The 23,979-nt window shown below is 37.8% G+C and overlaps 1 protein-coding gene across 1 annotated transcript; it reads right to left on the reverse strand.

The window, feature by feature from the left end:
* Window positions 1-13,401: 13,401 nt before the first annotated feature.
* On the reverse strand, window positions 13,402-23,079 carry LOC130235123 (calsequestrin-2-like). The gene is made up of 11 exons (XM_056465526.1): window positions 22,581-23,079; window positions 20,136-20,220; window positions 19,383-19,483; window positions 19,177-19,288; window positions 17,723-17,796; window positions 17,465-17,595; window positions 17,333-17,378; window positions 14,368-14,422; window positions 14,147-14,247; window positions 13,984-14,058; window positions 13,402-13,893 (listed from the first exon to the last, which is right to left on the reverse strand). Exons 1-11 carry the CDS (start codon window positions 22,815-22,817, stop codon window positions 13,681-13,683), a joined length of 1,230 nt encoding a protein of 409 aa, XP_056321501.1. The 5' UTR covers window positions 22,818-23,079; the 3' UTR covers window positions 13,402-13,680.
* Between the last annotated feature and the right edge of the window lie 900 nt (window positions 23,080-23,979).

Genomic DNA, 23,979 nt, shown 5'->3' on the forward strand with positions numbered 1-23,979 from the left:
TCAGTAATGGTGGAGTCTGGTGTATTAGATGTACAGTACATGCAGTTGTATATTGATTTGTTTTCATACAGTGTTGTGAGAATCACCCCTAAAATCTCATTTTATTTTTCCCTTTTGTTAACTTTTTTATTATATTATTATTATTAATTATTGGTTAACAGAACATTTTTCACCAGCCACCACTGCTTATAGTTATAATATATCCACCCTTAATTCTTAATGCAACATAAGTGTATATTTATATTGACACACAAATAATTAAACACCACAACACACACGGCTTGCTTTGTTTTTACTGATATGAAGAGTGTTACAGAGAAGGTATTGAGAAGATATTCAGGTAAGTTTTAATTTCAGAGTAACATTTTTGTAAAGATATCATTGGAAAAAGTAAATGTAGTACAATCAATGTAACTGTGAAGCAGGATGACTGCATTTGATCTCACAGTTTTTTAGCACACATATAACCCATTGGGGTTGAACAGCTCTGATCGTTCCAGCAACGGTTTACTGTAGGGTAGAAAATTTTTTAAATCATTACAGTGGTGACAGATTAAAACTAAAATAGCATGTTAAACTTAAATCCTTTCTGACAAATGTGGCAATGTAAACAATTGCTGAATCTGAAAAAAAAAGAAAAGAAAAAAACATTTTGTTCTTACCGGTCCACTGGATCTCCAAGCAGTTCTCAATATTCTGGTTGTTAGGCTCTGTAGCACACCAGTTGTTGTCATCAATTGTAGATCCATCAATCAACAGCCACTGCCCCTCCTAATCAGTAAAGGAGTTTTAAGTTCTGAAGATTATAATTTTACATAACATTTCTAGATTGATGGATAAGCACGAGCATTACCGACAAAGAGCGTGTGTTTGTGTGCATGGAAATGTATTATCCTCTCTCCCTGTTAAATTCGATTTCAAGAGTGCACACTTAGCTGATGATTGATTATAAGCAAGTTTGGCTTGCTGTCCCAGGAGAGTCCTGATCTCAAAAGGTCCTTGAGCCCTGGGCTCCCTCCCGTTTGCAGGGCGAGAGGGGCTTTGAGCTCAGGTAGATCTCAAGAACTCCCCCTTTTTGATAAGAGCTGATGACAGAAAATGATTGCTATGAAGAGATAATGCTGCTGGATGAGAGTTTGACTGTAGTGCTTAATTTAGATTGATCAATTAACTTCTAGTCCATGTTTTTGGAATGTGGGAGGAAACCGAAGAACCTGGGGGAAATCCACGCGAGCATGGCAAGAACATGCTAACTTCACACAGAAACAACAGCCGGCACTAGAACCGGTGACATTCTTGCTGTGAGGTACAGTGTTAATCACTGGACCACAGTGCCGCCCTATGAAGGGAAAGGTGGAGGAGTAGGGGTGGAAGGGGGGGATACTTCAAATCGAAGAGGACTGTAGTGAGAAACCCTGGCTCTTTATAGTGGGTTACGAATTGTCTGATTGGTGGATCATACATAGTTAATGCAGAACCAGCTGTGTTAAATCATAATCACGTGATCCTCTCGAAATTAGTTTATAAATAAACTTCACTTCAAGAGTTCACACTTAGCTGATGTTTGGTTATAAGCAAGTTTGGCATGCTGGCCCGGAGAGAGCCCTGAGCTCAAAAGGTCCTTGAGCCCTGGGCTCCATCCCGTTTGCAAGGCGAGAGAGGAGCTTTGAGCTCAGGTAGATCTCGAGAACTCCCCAAAATGGTTTGCTCGGGACAGAAGCCGTATTTGAAGAACCCCCTCAAAAGGCTAAGAAGATCACTGCAAAATCCGACAGCTGGGTATAAAGTGTTAAGAAGGTGGTACTAGAAAAGGCTTTTAGGAGCAAAAATGGGACCGGTGCAGGTGTAAATGGTGAGATAAGAGTGGTTGCTGCTACTGAAGTGGTGTACTGGCAGACAGAATATGTAAAACTATGTGTGCTCCCGTGCAGTGTTTAATTGCATTGCCCGGGCGGGAGAGTGTGATGAATGTAATGAGTTTAAAGCAGGTTTGTGTGAGCTCTGTTAGAGAGGCTTACTATGGCAATTGGTGAAATTTTGCGATAAATTTAAGCAGAGTGTCTCTGCTGCTCCAGAGTGGCCAGTATTGTGAAGATATTGAAGGGTAACTATGTGTCCACAGAGGTGTTTCACTATTGTGGCAGAGCTGAGTAGTGTATCAGTATGATAAATTGGAAGTGGATATGCTTCTGCAGAGACGTTTTTAACTGCTGTGGCAGTGCTGGGGAGTGTATCAGTAGTGAATGACTAAATGGGAAGTGTATATGAGCTCAGGGCAGAGTGTCACTGCTACCAGCAGTGGGACAGAGGGGAATGACGCTCAGTGCAGCATCTCTGCTGCTGCAGAGGTGCAATGGAAGTCAATAATAACAGGTAAATGCTCTTCTGCAGAAGCATTTTAACTGCTTTGGCAGTGCTGGGAGTGTTTTTAGTAGTGAATGACTAAATGGAAATGTATATGAGCTGAGGCAGAGCGTCACTGTTGTGGACGTGGGCAGAGGGGAATGAAGCTCAGAGGAGCATCTCTGCTGCTGCAGAGGTGCATTGGTAATCAGTGCCTGAAGTGTTATGTGTGCTCTCGCAGGAATGTTAAGATGGAAGTGGATAGGAGCTCAGCTAGAGTGACACTGTTGCTACAGTGGTGCGATGAGTGAGTATAACTCAGCGGATTAGAGAGTTGTGTGAACTCCCACTGGAACATCAGTTCCTGTCAATAATAATATGGGAATGAGCTCAGCTAGAGCTATATTGTTGATGCAGTAGTGCAATGGGTGAATGTAGCTCAGTGGAGCATTCTAGAGCATCGTCAACTTGTGAGACGATGGCTACAAAGGAATGTAATTAAGTGGAGCTGCTGTGGAGGTGTGATGGTGGTAAGTATGGAAGCAATATGAGTTCCCACTAAGCATTTACGGCTGTATTATTGCGGGGGAGGGTGACGATGGTGAAATTTTGGAAAAGTAAGTGTATTTGAGCTTGGGGCTACCCTGAGCTACAGAGAATGAGTAAGTGAAATTATGAAAAAATTATGAAAGAAAGAGAAAAGAGGAAGATAGTAAAAGGAGTCCTATGCTAGTAGGACGGAAAGTAGGGAAAACAAACAGCTTAGAATCTAGGTTGAAGTCGACTACCGAGAATCAGCTGGGCTTCTCTGAGGTGATAATGGCTGAGGCAAATGTAGGATTTAAAGGCGTTGGAGGACCTGTTGTTGGGAGACTCTGCTTAGGCAGAGCGTCACTGCTGCGGCAGTGGTCTAGAGGGGAAATGAATCTCAGCAGAGCTTCTCTGCAGTTGCAGAGGTGCAATGGAAATCAATAATAACAGGTAAATACGCTTCCGCAGAGGCGTTTTAACTGCTGTGGCAGTGCTGGGGAGTGTGTCAGTAGCGGTATGTTAAATGGAAGTGTATGTAAGCTCAGGCAGAGCGTCACTGCTGCAGCAGGGGTGCGGAGGGGAAATGAAGCTCAGCAGAGTTTCTCTGCTGTTGCAGAGAAAGTCAGTATTGAAAAGCAAGTAGACATCCGCTGAGGCGTTTTAACTGCTGTGGCAGTGCTGGGGAGTGTGTTGGTAGTGATGAATGGCTAAATGGAAGTGTGTGTGAGCTCAGGCAGAGCGTCACTGCTGTGGCAGTGGTGCAGAGGGAGAATAAGCTCGGCAGAGCTTCTCTGTTGTTGTAGAGGTGCAGTGGTAGTCAGTATTGGAGTGCTATAAGTGCTTCAATCATAATCATGTGATCCTCTCGAAATTAGTTTATAAACAAACTTCACCTAATCGGTGCTCTGAAACACACCCCCTCTCCCGCTTTCACTTCTAATTCGGAGGGAGCAATTCGTTTCTGAATTAATCTCTGTTATGAATGACTCGTTCACTTAGCCGACAATAATACGTTCTAGCACCGCAGCATCTTGTTGTCATATTTGATTTATATTGTTTGCTGATTTTATTCAACCAAACTAGCATAAGCCTAGTGTTTCAAGAGTTCACGCTTAGCTGATGATTGATTATGAAGCGAGTTTGGCATACTGTCCCAGGAGAGAGCCCTGAGTTCATAAGATCCTTGAGCCCGGGGTGTTTGAGCTCAGGTAGGTCTTGAGAACTCCCCCCTCCCTTTGTTTAGAGCTGATGATAGATTATAATTTGCTATGTAGACATATATTGGTGATTAAGAGTTTGACTATACTGTTAATTTAGATTGATTAATTTACATGTTTTAGATTGTGGGAGGAAACCGGAGAACCTGGGGGAAACCCACACGAGCACGAGGAGAACATGTAAACTCCCCACAGAAACACTAACTTTCCTGTTAAGGATTTGAACCAGTGACGTTCTTGCTGTGAGGGACCAGTGTTAACCACTGGGCCACTGTGCCACCCCATAGAGAAAAAGGTGGAGGAGTAGAGGTGGAAGGGGCATTACTGTAGTAAGAAACTCTGGATGAATAATGCATTGGTTAATGCGGAACCAGACATGTTCAATCATAATTATGTACTCCTCTCAAAATTAGTTTATGAACGTTATAAACGTTCACCTATTGTGAGTTGGTGCTACTTTGCCTTATGGTCAGTGTAGTAAGGGACTGTATTATCAGCAATACTTTAGCACAAAGGTTCGTAACATACAAAAACTTAAAAAATTAAATCTTACCTATGATATGTTCTGCCTTTGTGCTTTGTTTTATTTGTTTGCTCATTACTACACCCGTACACAGCGCTAAAGACCAGGATCGTCAGATTGGCTTTAATCTTGACTAGAGCGGCTGAATGACATTTGTCCTGGAAGTACTGTACAAATGTGGTGGCGCTATTGACGCATGTTCAGGCTCCGTATGCGATATCTAGTCAGATGGCCAGATGTAAGAAGATAACTGGAGGGGAAACCATAGGGAACAAGTGAGGTCTGTAACTTTGAATGTAGATTTTAGACACTGACCATATGGCGACTGCAGTGCTTTGTTGGTGTAACCAGGGTGGACACTGAGTGAGGACTGGTGAGGGTTTTTATGTTGCTAGAGTGATGAGCGGAGCGGGAATGACGTGCAGCACTAATTAATACCTCACTTTTCACCCCAAAGACTTCCATTCTCATGCACACGACAGTCACATAGCAGCGTGATCGGCAGCCAGACTGGAAACCCATGCTCATGCGACAAGTTTCGCAGTTCACTGCATTGGAATGTTCAAGCTTGGTGAACTCTGACCTGTGAAATTGTATCACGTGATTGCAAGAGACCAAAAGAAAATCAAAACATGACCTCTCTGGACAGAAATTTAAAATATGGACCAATTTTTAATTGTTAGTTTCTAATTAGTTAGTTTAATTTTTAGTTTTAATGTAGACACACAGGCATGGATGAAAACAATTTCTTTGAGTACAGAAAAATTCATTACAATTCCTTTACATAATATTTCTTTTACAATGGCATAATAGTTCTTTTTACAATATTGCATTACAATTTCTTTACATACATCTACACTGAGAATACAACACCTGCAACGTAACAGTCTGTATTGTGTTCTGATTGGCCTGTTTTCACCAGGGTTTTACACTCATGGAATTTACATGAGAACAACGAAACAATGGGGTTTGTAGCTCACAGTATATCTGTTTCCATGTATTGAACATGATTATTCGACTATGCCAGATTTTTTAGGGCACCTTTTAAAGACTATGATTATAAACAGTTTTAGAATGGCATAATGTAATATCCATAAAACTTTACCTATAACAATGCTGTGAATGTTGAGGTGAGGTTTGTGGCTGGTGAGGCACAACTCTTTATTTACACAAATTTATGCACCCAATATATTTGCCTATTATCGATTGTGTTTCATATATCGCATCAGCATTATTTCTATACACATGCCAGGTACATATATAGCCAAGGAACAATGTAAAATGTATAGCGATTAAATATGCCTGCCAAAAACACCAAGGTGAATGCTGCAGCTTATAACATGCAACACAGCACCATGGCCGATGCGCTCACCCGCTCTAACTTTATTTCTTTTTCGACACGGTTGTGATATTGCTCAGATGACACGCCAAACGGACACGAGTGCTCCTATCAAATATCCACTACACTGTAAAAAATAAATCCGTAAAATTTATGGTAAAAAACAGCAGCTGTGGTTGCCAGTATTTTTCCGTAAAAGTTTTTAGCAGAAAAGTGTATCAGTGCATAGAAGGTGCTTAGTGTCATTCACACAGCTATTAAACACCTGTATGGTAACACGCATTTAATGAAAGTTATGAAATAAACATCTTTTATCAACATTAGATGTAACATAAACCTCTAATGTACATAACTGATGGGGAAACAACTACAAAGATCCATAGTAATGTCAACAAAAAGCCTAAAAAGTGATGTGCCATGCAGAGAATTCTGGGAAAATCAATTTACGGGTTATTCGCTGTATATATTAAGGAAACATACTGTTAACCAGGTTACGGATTTTTGCTGAAGCATTTTTACAGTTTTTTTTGCCCTTGAAATCATTGCCATTTTTACAGTGTAGTTTTTCCTTTGTTGGGTCCAAATAGACTGAATAGAAGCACTTTTAAATTTTCCTCCATCCTCCTGCTTTCCTGCAGATACCCATACTAGTGGATGCTGCTCTCTCATTGGCTGTAGATAATCAGCATTGTTTTCAGTCAGAACACATTTCACACAGCTCTAGATATTTAGCATGCCAAATATCTCACGGGTGTTGGCGACTCATCTGCGATGCTCTCAGATCACGTCTTTGATAGTTCACACTGTGTGATTAAGCAATTTGCCTATGATTTTGGGCATTTGTCAGTGACTTCTCAACCTGTCAGCGAGTCAAAATTGAGGCTAAAACCATGCAGTCTGAACTCAGCATTAACTGGAGCTTTAAAACAAGCCTGAAGGACTCTATTAGCTTGTTCAGGTGCATTAATTGTGATTAAAGCTAAACTGTGCAGAGCTGCGGTCCTCCAGGAATCGAGTATGAGACCCATGCTTTAGAGTCACTTCAAAGCATTGACATTTAATGAATAGTTTACACTACTAATTTTGCTTGCACAACAGGACTCTTAAAACGTAGACAACAAACATTATGGTGTGCTTACATATTAATGAAGCTCTTTATTGGTCAGTTTGAATGTCTCAGTATTTGGGCTTTAGTCTCATGGTCAAGGAAGAGACAAAACTAGATTAGAACTTTTGCTTTTTTTCTTACCTTACAGAACCTTACAGAAGCACAATCATTTTTGCAGCAATCCACCAATCAGGCCCATCTGGAATTTGCCAAACGGCATCAGAAGGGCTCAAAATTTTCTGGTCTGATGAGACAAAAACGAAACTCTTTGGAGTGAATGCCAGGGGTTACGTTTGAAGAAAACCAGGCACTGCTCATCACCAGGCTAATACGATCCCTACAGTGAAGCATGGTGGTGGCAGCATCATGCTGTGGGGAAGTTTTTCCAGCAGCAGGAACTGGAAGACTTAAATTATATGTACACTACTTATAATTGAATGAAAATTAGTTGACATGTAGATGCAATTCAACTAAAATTGAACAAACAGACCATCAAAATAAAGCGTGACCTGAATTTTAATGAAATCTTAAAGGAATAGTTCTCTAAAAATTGAAAGCTCGGAAATCAATTTTCTTAGTGGTTTAAATATGCTTATTTGCAGGTGAATGGTCCTGTTTTCTCCACGATGGACATTCAGTGTTCTTCGGCGCCTAGACTGTAGCTCTGCACAAAAAGTTTGGCCAGAGGAGATGTGGCGAGGAAAAAACTTCACCAATTGGCGAAAGTGAAGAATTAAAAAAACTCGAGAGAAACCTTCTTTCAAGGTTTTTTTTCTTCTCTTTCGTCAATTGGTTTGTTCCTCGCCGCTGTCGCCACTAGCTTGCATAGTTTGGCACTTGTGGAGCTATGCATCGATAGATTTACTTTTCAGTGTTTGGACTTTCAGCAGTGAAAAATTTAACCACACTGAACTGAACTAAACTGAACTCTAACTCTGAAAACTGAACTACACTGTTTCAATTTACTATAATCTTCTACTAACTAATAACTCTGCATATACTATACATACAGTTGAAGTCAGAATTAATAGCCCCCGTTTATTTTTTTTACCCAATTTCTATTTAACGAAAAGAAGATTTTTTTCAACATATTTCTAAACATGATAGTTTTAATAACTCATTTCTAACTGATTTATTTTATCTTTGTCATGATGACAGTAAATAGTATTTTACTAGATTTTTTTCAAGACACTTCTATACAGCTTAAAGTGACATTTAAAGGCTTAACTAGGTTAATTAGGTTCCTTTGGCAGAATAGGGTAATTAGGCAAGTTATTGTATAACAATGGTTTGTTCTGTATAATACTGAAAAATAAATAGCTTAAAGAGGCTAATAATTTTGACCTTAAAATAGGTTTAAAAAAATTAAAAACTGATTTTATTCTAGCATAAATAAAACAAATAAGACTTTCTCCAGAAGAAAATATATTATCAGACATACTGTAAAAATTTCCTTGCTCTGTTAAACATAATTTGGGAAATATTTAAAAAAGAAATAACATCAAATGGGGGCTAATAATTCTGACTTTAACTGTACTTAAACTATACTTTTTAAAAAGTACTTTTACACAAGACAGAGCAACATTGTGTAAGATGTTGCAAATGAGGTATTTAAGGTTGAACCTACCCGTGTGAAACACTTTACAAATGTCCAATATTTTTTTATGGCTTGATATTACGAAAGTGTCTAGTGCAAATGTGCAAACTGGAGCAGGGGCAGGGGCTTAAGCAACTTACAATTAAGGCAAATTAAAAATTCAGAAAGAATTTAGTGATTCAACAAGAAGTGCTAATTATACAAATGAATTTTTAGTGCTCAGACAATTAAGTGCTTGTGTAAGAAGGGTAGTGTGTCATCCAGGATTACTTCAAGATTCCTTACTGAAGTACATGGGGTAATCCCAGTTGGATTGAGAAATGGTGGAGTGTGGGGTTGCAGGAAAGATGAGAAGTTCAGTTTTTGCCAGATTAAGCTGAAGGTGATGGTCTTTCATCCAAGCTGAGATATACTCCAGGCAGTGCGAGATCCTTGCAGTTACCATTGGGTTGTATGGATGAAATGAAAGATAGAGCTGTGTGTCATTGGCATAACAATCATAAGAGAAACCATGGGATTGGATGATGGTTCCCAGTGATGTGATGTAAACAGAAGATAGAAAAGGTACCCTGTGACCAGCTAAAGAACTGTGAATACCTCTCCTCTCCAGGCAACGCTGAATGATCTGCCGTTGAGGTAAGACTCCAACCAGCTGAGTGGGGTTTCAGTGATGCCTATTGAGGAGAGTGTGATGAATCACCATAATATAAGCAGCAGTTGGAACACCACTCAGGTTCAGAGCAGGGAGGCCTTCATGTCTAATCATGCCTCTCCAGGTACCACTGACATTACCAACGTGGGCGTTGAAGTCCCCAGTAGAACAACAGAGATTCCCAGTCTGGAATAATCTGAATGGCTTACAAATTATTACAGATGAGAGACCAGCCACGATCAATCATATCACGTGCTCTTCTCGAAATTAGTTTGCGAAACTTTACTAAGCCTATTGAATTTTTTAAACTATGCCGATTATACAAATAAAAAAATAATAAATGAAATTAAGTAATGAAGTAATTCTCATGGCCATCATCATCACTGGTCACTTCATGGTCATCTTTATCATTGTCATCTTGTTTATATAAGCCATAATTCATAATGTACTCTAGTTGTTTTCTCTTATTGTTTTCTTGTCCTTCAATTTTAGTATGGAGGAAATCTTTCTTTTGCCTGAACAAATAGAATATAACTATCAAATGCTTACTGCTTAAAAACAAATATTTATTTAATCTAATATTGTATTTTTAGATGTGCTCATTTTCCCAATAATAATTTATGTAAACATCCTCAAATTAAACATTCACATCCTGTAACCCCCCCCCCCCTTTTTTTTTTGACTTACACACTTTACCTCAAGTATAAAAGCAGGTCTCTTTTTGAAACTTCACTAAATCTTTGCCGAAACATTGAAGGAAAGTTTGACACAACATCCTGCTGAATAATATAGCTAAAAGTATTGTTGAATACTCTCTTTAAATACATAGAGAATCCACAGAATATGAATACACACATTAACATGTCCTGCTTATTCATTTTCAGGTTTATCATGGCAATGCTGAGAAATCTGCTAATTTTCATCATGTTCTCCATGGGGAACGCAGAAGGTACAATACTTTCACTTTTGTAAATGCTTGAAGTTTCTTCTAACAAACTACTAATGTTTTTTAACTTTATAAAGAGTAATAGCAGGAAGTTGTGAAACACACTAAAACAAGCTACATCTTTTCTGTGGATATTACAATAGCCCTAATTTTCTGTACTGAATGCAATTGGTTTAGTTGAAAGATGCCCCTACGGATGGACAAATTTTGGGGTCCGATGCTACAAGTTTTTCTCTCAGTCATCTAACTGGGTCACAGCATAGGTAAAGAGTTTGATTTAACTAAGTAATTACTATTATTTTAAAGGCTTTCTATTCTGCAAATAAACACTAATGAAAGCTCCCAGGCATCTAAACATAGACAGCTTGGCTAATACAAGAATTTGGGCAAATTTTGTGCTATCAGTGAAAATCTAATAGACTTTTAAGAATACCTCAAAACTACTCTAGCCATCAAATATTGAGTTTAGACCAGGGGTGTCCAAACTCGGTCCTGGAGGGCCGGTGTCCTGCAGATTTTAGCTCCAACTTGCCTCAACACACCTGCACGGATGTTTCTAGAAAGGCTAGTAAGTGCTTGATTAGCTAGCCCAGGTGTGTCTGATTGGGGTTGGAACTAAACTTTGCAGGACACCGGCCCTCCAGGACCGAGCTTAGACATGCCTGGTTTAGACAGACTTCAAACATGGTTCTGTGATTCATAGTCATTCATTTCTGTTTATATGGTGATTGGTCTAGTATTGGGTTATTTGTAGATGTCTGTTAGACTTGTTTTTAACCAAAAACAATTGCTGGGCTAACAATCAGAAAATAATTAACCAGACCAAACTTTGTTTGAATATATTGTTTGCACTGTTGAAGTTTTTTTTTTGATGTCCTCAAACTAAATTAAATTAGCTTAATACTGGAGTCTGGGCACAGTTTAGCACTCTGTATAACTAGTGTCTTCTCTTATTTGGAAAGACAGTGGCTGTGGAATGATGGATCTGCATTTGACTACACCAACTGGTGCTCTGGACAACCCGATAATGAGGGTAGTTTTGAACACTGCCTGGAGATCAGTTATACCTGTAAGAATGCTGTGTGGTTTGCTTTCAATGCTGATTCACAGTACCATGATTTGATATTATACAGTAACATACTGTATACAGAAGTCATGGCCATAAACAATACCCATTCTTGTCTTAGAACAATTTTTAAAAACATTTCTAATCCATTTTAAATATTGACTGTTAATTTATTTATTTTTACCGCAAACTGTTGCTGGAATGATGCAAGCTGTTCCACCCTGTTGAGCTACATTTGTGTTACAGACCTGTAAGATCAGATGCATCTTGCTTCACAGTACTTTGATTGTACTACATATAAACGTATACTTTTCTTAAATGCCTTTTCCACTTTAATCCCAATCAAATCAAATAAAATAAAATAAAAGCATTAAAGCAAATGTTTTGTGTTGTGAAATTTATCCAAAATCAAAATTATATTGTTCAAAATTAAGTACTGATAATATGAATATTAGACATTATGGGTTGTCATCATCAGGTGAAAGACTTACAAAGATGCAGGTAGGACAGTGACTTGCAGATGACAATTTGTGCCAAGCAGAGGGTGCCCACTATGCAGCAAGAAAATTATTATTTTTTTGTTAATGCAAAATAAATAATATACTAGTGTATTGAAAATGTGAACTTTTTCAATATTATAATGAAATGACCTGATTTCTATTTATTTTTGTATCAAATCATTTAAAGTATATGAAACGTAATAAGACTTTATGTATTTATTTAAAACATCACTTTACCTTTTCTGTTGTAAAGTTGCTAGTAAATTAGGCTACATCGACACAGCAATGTTAATGGGTTTTTTCTTTTGTGGTTTTAAAAATGTTCACATCCATACTCAAATGAACACTAAACTGGTGTAAAATATATGCCACACTTGTTTGTGGCACTGTAAACAAACAAAGACAAAGGCTTGGGATACTCTAATCACATAAGAATCTTTCTGTGCTGAGTACTGACATAAACTCAAGAAAATGATCGCACATAGATGCATACATATACACAAATATACTATTTGAAAATATCTGACGTGTATTTGTTAATTTGTCTTCGCTGGTCATCTAGTTCATATAGTGTTACTGAAAGGGGTTTTGTTGGAGTAGTGCTAATAAACTTAGCAGCACCTACACAAGCTCTGCCATTGTTGGTGTTACCGATTGTTAGTTGTGTAGGGTTCTTACTTAATTGTTTCCCAATAGTTGTGTTTTTCCATTCCACATGACCACGCATCAGTCTTTTGAGATTTTCCCACTGTGCGACCTGTTATCCAAAAAGTTAATTTTAGGCCAAAATGATATTAAACTTAAATCTGTTGCCATGTGGATGCACTGAATAAAAAGATTTAAAGATTATTTCTTGAATTTACTAAAAATTAAAGTTAAGTGGTTGTAAACAATTTTTTTGGGCTGAATTTACACCAAAAAATTAAGTTGAACATTACCAGGCCTAATTTGTTTGTTTAAATTCAACCCATACAAATTGTTTGCAACAATTTAGCAGACATCATTTTTTTTCAGTGTGGGGCCTTATTCCGAAAAGAAAATGTACCATAGCGTGATATACTGTACACTAAAAATTAAAAGTTCCAAAAGAGAAATGCAATAAAAAGCCATTTTTGGTTCCACAAAGAACCTTTCATTAATAAATTATTAAAACATCCAGTTTTTTTGTGTAAAGAACAAAAACTAAAGAAAGTCCAGAAAAATATATAACAAAAGATTCTCAAAACAGATAGACATTTTAAGCCCACAGTGGTTGTTCAATCGGATTGTCAAATTATGAGAATATATTTGTGCTCACATAAAACAAAAATAATCCACTTTGTTATAGTACGTCACAGCACAGTGCTCGTAATAATGTACAGTAATATATACTGACACTGAGCAGAAGAAACAGTTGAATTAAGTTTTTTTTGGTGTTTATGCGCTCACAAGGTACTCTTATAGTTCTGATTGAACTCTCAATATTCTGATTGAACTACTGAAAGCATATGGTCTGTTTTGAGGATGTTTTTTGGTATTTTTCTGGACTTTAAATGAGTCAGGAACTTTTCTGTCTATGGAGGATGAGGGAGCTCTCAGATTTCAACTAAAATGTTTTAATTTTTTTTCTGAAGATGAACAATGCTATGATGGTTTGGAACAACACAAGGATGAGGACAATTTTGGGGTGAATTAACACTTTAAATAGAGCTTCATGGAAATGATTCCAAAGTAATGGTCACCAGTATAAATGAAACATTTTTCTCTTGTATCGTTTAAATGTAACATTAAGAACACTATGCAGTTTATCCACTGATGTACAAAATGATTAGCTTTTGAAAGACAAGAAATGTTTTCTCAGATTTTCACAGTATAGGAGTTATTCATCATCATCATCATCATCATTGTCATCATCGTCATCATCATCATCATCATCGTCGTCGTCGTCGTCATCATCATCATCATCATCATTGTCATCATCATCATCTTCTGTGTTTACTGTTCCAGAAAGGACATCTTCTATCCAGTTTTCCAGCTCCTCAGCTGTCGGCAGCTCATCGTCATTGGGTATCTCCAACCACACACTATCCGCCTGTCCGCCATGAGTCAATGAATGTTAAGTCAGTATTATTTACTTAATAAGAATAAAATAATAATGATATAATAAAAGTATTGCACTTACATCTGTAACATTAACCACGCCAATCTGTGGTCTAAAGAGGTCTACCTTGAAGGTCATCTCCCAGTAAGGAATGAGCTATGAAACAAAATGTGAACATAAAGAGAAGCTTAAAAGAAAGAAACTGTATTTTCTACTGTCATGACTCTATCCAGATTTTAGTCACCAATGGGAAGTTGTCTGGGTCGATCCACACAATGCTCAGGTCTGGGTTGTGTGTGTTGTCTCTGGCGACTTCCTTTAAAATCTCCAAGAATTCAAAACCATCTAAAAAAAAATTAAAAAATTAATTTATATATATATATATATAAGGTCAAACATTTATTTCTTTGTAATTTTATGCATCATTTGGTTTATAAGGAATTATGTATGTGAAAGTGCACATACCAGGGTCCTCCTCTTCAGCAAAAGCTACAATGTGAATCCCATTCAAATCATCCTCCTGTGAAAAAAGATCATTTATTTCAGTTTCATTGATTTACGGAATCTGCTAATATTCCTCCACTCCACGTTATCAAGTCAAGTCACTTTCATTTCTATAGAGCTTTATATGAGATACAAGCTTTATATACTAAGCTTTATATATTTATTTAGAGCTTTAAATATAGATTATCAAAGACACTTTATCAATGGTCTGAAACTCAATTCATAGAGGGCCGCAGCTCTGCATCGTTTAGCTTTAGCCACCTCCAACTCACACCTGCTTAATAGTCCACATATATACACTAGATATCACATACGGACCCTGAGTATACGTCAATAACACAGCCACATTTGTACAGTGCTCCCAGCACAAAAGTCATTCAACCGCACTAGTCAAGACAGTGTGCCAATGTGAAGATGCTGGACTTTAGTGCTGTGTACGGGTGTAGTCATGAGCAAACAAAGAAAATAAAGCACAAAGGCAGAGCATTTCATAGGTAAGATTTCGTTTTTTACGTTTTTGTATGTTATGAATTTATGTGCTCAACAAGGAGCGTTATTGATGATACAGTCACTTACTGTATTCACCTTAAGGCAAAGCAGCACCAACTTGCACTAAATGCTAGGCTTATGCTAGTTTTGTTGAATAAAATCAGCAAACACTGTAAATTAAATATGACAACAAGATGCTGTGGTGCTAGAAACTTGTGTTATTGCCGGCTAAGTGAACGATTCTTTCATAACGGAGATTCATTCACAAACAAATCACTCCCTATGTTAGAATAAGAAGTGAAAGCAGGAAAAGAGGTGTGTTTCAGGACACGGATTTGATCAAATTTAACAGGGAGGGTGGATAGTACATTTCCATACACACAAACACTCGCTCTTTGTCAGTAATACCCGTGCGGTCACTTATCCATCGATGTAGAGAAGTGATGCTAAATGATCATTTTTGTAATTAAAAAAAAATAAATTGAATATTGACAACCGGGAAAACTTTAGATCATAGATATATATGTGTGTATGTGTATATCTCTGGCTCTGGATATGACCACAGTCCTCCACTGCAGCTTGGTCCCGCATTCATTTCAAAGGAGAGCTACCCTGTACTAAAATGGTGGCTCTATTGACACATTCCTTCTAATAGACAACAACAGGGTAGGTGACATCTAATGTAAATATCTATGAATAATCCATAGTAGTCTTGAGTACCTTGATTATTTAGATCAGTTGTGTTTGATTAGGGTTGGAGCTAAACTGTGCAGAGCTGCAGCCCTCCAGGAAGCTGCGTTTGAAATGGCACACTATGCACTCATGCACTATGTACTTATGCACTCAACAGCATAGTATATGTATGTAGTGTCGTCCCAAATGGAACACTAATGTTTTTTTACAAAGCAGAAATTCAAACCATTTCCCTAATGACTTTTGACGGTTGCCAAATCAGTGAAATAAATGACAAAACAACCAAATAATACCGCATGGTAGAACCGCATTCACCATCAGGAGGCGCTATAATCACTCTCGTAAGAGAATTTTGCTTTCACCATCCAAAATAAAGTTATCCAACTTGTGCGCCTGATAGCTCCGCCCCTTCCGTGACGTGAGCAAACCTGCGGTTGTTGAGTGTCCATCATTACACGCTTCATTTTACCGGTCGAATGAGTGCATCATCCGGGTAATTAAAGTGCACTTATTATTTTTAGAGTTTTCAGTGTGATCATACTACTTACACTATTTATACAACAAAATGTCGTTGAATAGTGCATAAGCATGCGATTTGGGACGCAGCTCGAGACCTATGCTTTTCATGGATGAACAGGAAAGGTAACAGGAAAGGCTCGGGGGGGCTCCGGTCTTTATCCAGACCACAACTGGATCTATACCAACACAGAACAGCCCTTGTTCTTCACCAAAGACCTTGAGACAAGCGTTTATTAGAGATTCTCATTAGAGACCACAGTGATGAGACAAAACCCCTACATATGGCCATTTTGAATGCACCATGCCAGAACTGTCTCATACCTGCAGTTGTATCAAAAAACTCATCAAAGCTACTTATAAGCCAGTTGTCGGCTAAATTGAAGCCTTTCTTCTTTTGCTAGAGCAGAGTAGAAATGGTCCCTCGACTGAGCCTGTTTGTTTCAAAGGTTTTTTACTCTGTTTATGTCTACTTTGGTTTGCTTAGTTGAGATTAATTGAGCTGTCATACAACTGACTCACACCCCTCATCATAGACATTTGTGCCTCACTACATAGATTGAACACTGAACTGGCTTCCATTGCTGTCTTTAATAGAACTTGAATTGAACTTTTCAAATGTTTGAATTTCACACAGTAACTGATAGTTGATTCTACTACTTTGCCTGCCTGTGTAAAGTTCATTTGACACAATCAGTATTTTATAAAGTGCTAAGGATATAAAGGTGACTTGACTTAACTATATTTAGCCAGACCTACAGATTGACAGCAAGTGTCAGGACTCCATCAAAATTTTTTATTGATAAGGACCAATGGGCATCTGATAGATATTTAAAGTAATCATAAAGAGTCGATGATGTGAACTTCACATACTTTGAAAATATAATGTTTAGTTGATGACGTTAAGCATTTGACGCAATAGTGAACATTTCCATGAGGGATTTGTTTACAGACTGCAACACATAAAATATCTGGAAATCCTATCAATTATCAATTTCCATCAATCTAATCAATTAGATCAATTTGTGTGACTCAATTCTGATGTTCAGTCAAAAGTCAGCATGATGTCTGAGGCTGAAAATATGTTTAAAATATCGGAGATACAAGATGCCACAACTGACACAAATATTAGAATCAAATATTGTGAAAACTAATTTAATTATTATACTCAAACAAAAAAAAATAAATCTAAGAGTCATTTAATTACAAATACAAAAATGTAGCTCACCCAGGTCTCAAACATGTCCTCTGCCTTAAGCTTTCTTAGAGTTGGTCTGTGGATAAAAACCATGTATGTAGTATGAGATGCATTTGCAGTATCTGTTTATCTTTCAGAATACTATTAATGTAGCTGCCCTACCTCCTGTGTTCAGATATGAAGGCCACCAGCTCTTCTTCTGAGTGGGGTTTGTCTGGAATGGTTACTGGTTCCTCCATGAAGGGCTCATAGAAGTCCACCTCATTCATCTTCAGAGTCAGCTCTTTAGCAACCTACAAGGTAAAAATAAAAGCAAATTGTTTACCACTAATGGCTTTCCAAGAATTGTCCACTCCACTAAATGAAAATAATAATAAAGATCCCCAGAACATAAACAGCATATAATAACATAATACTCACAGATTTCTCAAAGGTGGCAAAAAATTTGATAAAAGGCTGAAACTGTTCAGCGGCCTCTTGGAAAGCAAGATAATCTGAGGAGAAATGAGAAGAGAAATAATTTATTTAGTTATCATTTGTTTTTAAAGGCAATGGTAAAGCTATAAATTCTCATTCATTCATTCATTTTCCTTCAGCTTAGTCTCTTTATTCATCAGAGGTCACAATACACATCCATACACACTCATTTACTATGGCCAATTTAGTTTATTCAATTCACATATACCACATGTCTTTGGACTGTGAGGGAAACCGGAGCACCCAGAGGAAACCCCCGTGAACACAAAGAGAACTCATGCACTGTGAACTGGCCCAGCCAGGACTCAAACCAGCGACCTTCTTGCTGTGAGCCGACCGTGCTAGCCACTGAACCACTGTGTTGCCCGCTGTAAATTCCCATTTGATTGTAATTGGAAACATTAATTTGGGGGTTGTAGATTAAAGGAATGGTGAAAATATGACCTCTAAAGGTCAACTATAGCTTGAAAGAGTAGTAGCCTTGAATGTTACGAGAACTGATAAGGTCTCATTTAAATTAAAACCCCAACAGTATTTTGTAGCAGTCTTTTGAGATTTCCCCAAAGGACCTTTCAGGGAACAGTTTAATTTATTTAGTAAGACTAAGGAACATTTTATTAACACAAAGAAAGTACACTGTAAAGAATATTTTGTTGAATAAAAGTATTCCATGAACATTAAAATATCCTCATGGAACCATTAATCTAAAAAAGCATTTAGCCTAACAGAGTGACTTCATATAAATGACCTACAAATGTAGCTTAATGAGTAGTAGCCTACAATGCTCCAGAGAGTTTATGCTATTTCAGTGTACTGGAATGTACAGACATTTAATAATGCTAACATATATTACACTGAACTCTCTTAAAAATAGTTATTGTAGCAACACAACAATAGCAGCATTTTATTTTCTCAAACCTTTCAGTGAACACTTTTAAAAAATTACGTTTTCCTAGCATAAAAATAGTTTAATAACCTAAAGAATCTTTACTCAGAATAAAAAGACAATAGAAAGGTTTAATGGATATTAAAAAATCTTTATAATACCACAAATGCCTAAAGAAACTTTATTTTTAACAGAGAACTCTAACAAAGTAGTAGCTTATTATAAATGACCTTGAAATGTTAACTATAGCTTGAAAGAGTAGTCTACAGTGTTCAGAAGACCTCATGAGGTTTCAGTGTAAATCTTTGTGCACTCTAAAGAACTCAATGATTCCATGGATTTAAAGGCTCTTCATGGAACCACTGATGCCAATTAAGAACCTTTATTTTTAAGTGTATATTAGTTCATGTGCAGAGATCATATGACTGCAGCTAAAGGATAAAATTGTCTTTGAACATTCAGATACCTCCTCTCTCTCATAGTTTGCGCACAAACTATGAGATTTACTCACGTTCAGACTCATGACTCTTGAAAAAGCCAATGAGTTTGATGTCTTCCTCCATACGGTCAAAAGCTCGTAATTCCAGAGCATTGTCAATTATCTCAACCGGATCTTCTAATAGCTGAAATATGAAGAATGCAATAAAGTTAAAATGACATTGAAAGGTAGTAAAGATAATTAAATGTCTGGATTTATGATAAATACAGATTCTTTACATCCAAAAGGAATTCCACAAGAGTGTCTGCAGAGGGAAGTCCATCAAATTCGATCACACGGTCATCCTTAAAGATATAGACGCTACCCTCCTCATGTAAACCTTACAATGAAACACATGGTCAGTCTGTGTATAGCCTAATCTATAGTGTATCAGTATCAATGTACTGAAAAAAACAGCTTAAACAAGCCTAAGCTGGTTGGCTGGTTTTAACTGGTTGTACAGCCTGGTTTTAGAGGGGTCACTTCCTGCCTGGTCTTAGCTGGTCAGGCTGGAAAATGACCAGCTAAAACCAGCTTGACCAGCCTGGTTTAAGCTGGACATAGCTGGTTTTGGCTGGGCTCCCAGCCTGGATAGTCTGGTCAAGCTGGTTTTAGCTGGTCATCTCCCAGCCTGACCACCTAAGACCAGGCTGGAAATGGCTGGAAACCAGCCTGGAAGTGGCCAAAACCCCTCTAAAAGCAGCCTGATTGACCAGCTAAAACCAGCCAACCAGCTTAGGCTGGTTTAGACAGTTTTTTTTCAGTAGGGTCTTGTATTAAACTGCTGTATTTTTTAGAAGGAGATGTAATTAGAAATCTAGGCCATTATATATGCATCATGTGTCCATAATACTGTCTTTATTTCTCTAATTCTTTTAGAAAAACGAAAAAAAAAAACAATTAACCAATCAAAATTGAGTTTTTTTAATAGTGCCATGAAATCAACGAATCACAAATAGTCTGTTAAAGTAATCTGAGATGTTTTGCCTCACCTAGTTTCTTGGCAACCTTTGCATCTTTCTGGGAGTCAACCATTCCAAAGCCAATATCCTTTTCCTCCAAGACTTGAGCAGCTAACTGTGGGAAAACAAATTAATCACAATGGAGCACAATGAAACTAAAAAGCCTGGTTTTAGACCACAATATTTCATTAGTATGTTTTACGGCCCTCCTTTTGCCTACATGTGTATGACAAGTGAATGACAAGTCCTGCACAGTGGCCAGAGGGATTTTCAACCATTCTTCTTGTGTGCTGGTGGGGGAAAACATTTCTTGACTTGCTTCTCCAAAACACCCCACAGTGGTTTAATAATATGTAGGTCTGGTGACTGTGCAGGCCTTTTGAGATGTTCAACTTCACTTTCATGTTCATCAAACCACACCTTCACCAGTCTTGCTCTGTGTTTTTGTGCATTATCATCCTTAAGCTGCGGTCACATTGGGCTTTGTGTGTGCGAAATTCTGTCGTACGGCGCTGCGAAATGGGGCGGGATTAAACAAGGTAATTAGACATTAAAAAAGCCAACGATTGCTCCATGTTTTAAATTTCTGTCCAGAGAGGTCTTGTTTTGATCCTCGATTGATCTCATGCAGTCAAGTGATGTGATTTCGCAGGTTAGAGTTCACCAAGCTTGAACTTTGCACCGCAGCAACATGCGAAACTTGACGCATGACCCTGCGTTTCCGGTCTGACGCATTCGCGTGCAATCAATGGAAGTCTATGGGGAGAAAAGTCAAGTGTGACCGTAGCTTTATACACAGATACGATGTTTGAACAATTGGGTACACATGGTCTTCCAGAATGGTTTGGTAGTCCACACCGTAACTCTCTCGGATGTGGGTAAGACAGTGAAGGTGGCATCATTAGAGAAAATACATGTATTACATTGGCGACAGCCCAAGAGAGTCGCTGCTGACACCACTGAAACCATCGTTTAGGATTGGCATGAGTGACCAATGGTTTGGCTATAGCAGCCCAGCCATTTATATTGACCCTGTGGAGCTCCCAACAAACAGTTTTGGTGGAAACAGGAGAGTTGAGGTGCACATTTAATTCTGCAGTGAGTTGGGCAGCTATGGTTTTATGTGTTGGGATACAATCAGGGTTAGCACACAGACATTCCTTTTAGACAGCTTCCTCATGCATACGCAGTTACTCCTGTTGGATGTGGTTCATCCTTCTTGGTGATACGCCAAAAAGGAATATAATATGTATGTTATTGTAAACATGGTTTACATTCTATGAGACAGAAGCCCCCTCCCAATAATAAGGAACAGTTGGAGGCCACAAGTTGGCATATCGGTTGAAATGATTACAGACTTTCTTTAGAAACATTACAGTATGTACTGCTGAAGTAAATATTGTAAGTACACAGAGTACACATTGACATCATTGTCTAGATAGTGAACCTGTGAGCCATGAATTTGGAGTAAAGGAGAGCACTTATGTAATCATTTTAGAAGTTCTCTTGGTTCCATACCCGTTGTGTTCTGCTTTCATAATGATATAAGTATTTAAATGGTTGAATTTTAAAAACAATTTGCTTGGACCACTTTCACAAACACACATTCAGATATTCAGAAAGCCCTTAGAAGCTATCAGGTGGACTGAAAATGAAGTGTCTGATTAACGTGATGACTTTTTTAATCCAGTTAAATACAGAAGTGAAAAAATAGAGCCATGTGAAGATGGACATGACAGTCAGCTGCAGTCCCAGGGCCTCTAAGCATTTTAGATATTGCAAACATTGTAGCTGACATAATGTCGAAAAAGTAAAATCAAATAAATTGTTTACAAATATTTTTATGGTAATTAAAATATATATATTTGATAAAAAAATTTATTGAAAAAAGTAAGATGACCGATCTGGTTTATTTAATACTGAAAAAGGTAGCATTTTACGTTGATGGTCCCCTTCTGCTGACTTTTTAAGCAAATTTATCGCTACATTTCAACTAGCAGTCTCACAACATACATTCTACTTTTACTTTGCAAGTGCATGACAACTTTATAAATTATACTTCCAAAAATATATAAATTATTATCAAACCAAACAAATTATTGAAAAGAAATGCCTGAAACCAGTTTAAACCAAAATATTTTACATTACATATATTTACATTTTTATTTACCACTGCCAAATTGTTGAAGGCCCTTTGCAATGTATCTGCACTGTAAATGTATAGCTGTAAAAATGTAAAACAGTTGTAAATCTATTGCTGCCTTAAATTTTTTTGTCATTTCAACTTGTTTGAAACCAACTTCAGACATCAACCAATTATGTTGCCTTACATTTTTAAGTTGAATCAATTACATTTTCTAAGTAATTTCAACTCAAACTGTCTTAAAATGGCAGTTTGTTGCTGCTTTGCTCCAATAAACATGCCATTCAGTCTGTTTCCTATCATATATTCTTTCTTGCCATTTCTTCACTCACCTCCAGCACTAGTTCAGTCAAATGCAACTGTTTCTGAAGCTCTTTGGCAGCCGGTGGAGGAGCATGGTAGAACAGACACAGCATGTCGTATTTCTTCAGAGCTTTGCGGTAGTTCTTATCATCTATGTCCAGGACACGGTCTTCGCCATCATAACGAGGGAATTCGAGGCCTTTCTTAGCACTGGCCAGAGTGGAGAAGCCCATAGAGGCAAGCAGCAAGATCCAAATGGTCTGCATGGTCTATAGTATCAAAGACCTTTCCAAATAGAATCTGTGTCTCTTCATGCAGCTTCACTGGCTATTTGACACCTCTGGTATAGAAGTGTTATAGAAGTCAATAATTGTTATGCCAACTGCCCAGGCCTTCTTCCAGAGGGTCAAAAAGTCTGCAAAATGAAAAGTCAGCTTTCTTCAGGCAAAAACCTTTGACTCTCTGCCTTCTCTCCTGAGCAGAGACAAAGAGTGGCTGATTGTGCTGGTAATAGGATGGGAGAGAGCAGGCAGGATACCTTACATAGCAGTGTCCCTCTAACCCATTTTTAGGAGCCCAGTTGTTTCAGAGCTAAAAATACCTCAGATGGAGTAGCAAAGGAACAAGAACACTAGGGAGAGTGATTAGACCAGTTAATTTGACATTTGATGCTGAGAGGTGGAAAGAGTGATATGAAGACTTCACTGCAACATAAGACAAGAGCAAATACTCCCTTTATAGTATGTGTGTGATAGAGACGGGAAGGTTAGAGTTAGTTATAAAGTCATTGAGTGTACTGTAAACTGTAACTGGACACTTGCTTCTTTTTGGTCAGGTATGCCCCTCTACATTTGTCTGCAAGTTAAGCCGACACTTTACATGCGCTGATATGACATTGATTGGTTTTGTTGGCTCTGAAAAGTCATTATCACAGGGAGAGATGACCAAAAGTCTTATTTAGAATCACACATGTTTTATGTGTTTGGTTGTTCATTTACACAACATTTATCTTTATTCTCATTCTTGGTGTGTACAACTTTTGAACACAAATATATGAGTAGTTTGGGAGTGGGTTTACACATCACACAATTTTTTTGCTTAAAATGTAAAACTTTTTTAAACAAAAACTACAAAAACAGCATTTGTGGGCCAACAGGACCATATGCACTGTAAAAAAAATCTGTTAATTATCAGTTTATGTATTTTGTGATTCCCAAGGGCTTTCTGTTTATTTATGGTTGTAAATTGCATTATGGGATATCGATCTCTGTTCTGTCGACTTTTTGGCATGCTGGGGGGAGAGGGTATATTTCAGTGACTGACAATTCATAGGAGGGCCGTTTCAACATTCAAGCACAAGAAAAAAGTGATATGATTGGAGCATCTTAGCACAACAGACATTACCTGTCACAAGTCAACAAATCAGCA

Source organism: Danio aesculapii, chromosome 9 (genome assembly GCF_903798145.1).
Source record: "Danio aesculapii chromosome 9, fDanAes4.1, whole genome shotgun sequence".
NCBI classification, from domain to species: domain Eukaryota; kingdom Metazoa; phylum Chordata; class Actinopteri; order Cypriniformes; family Danionidae; genus Danio; species Danio aesculapii.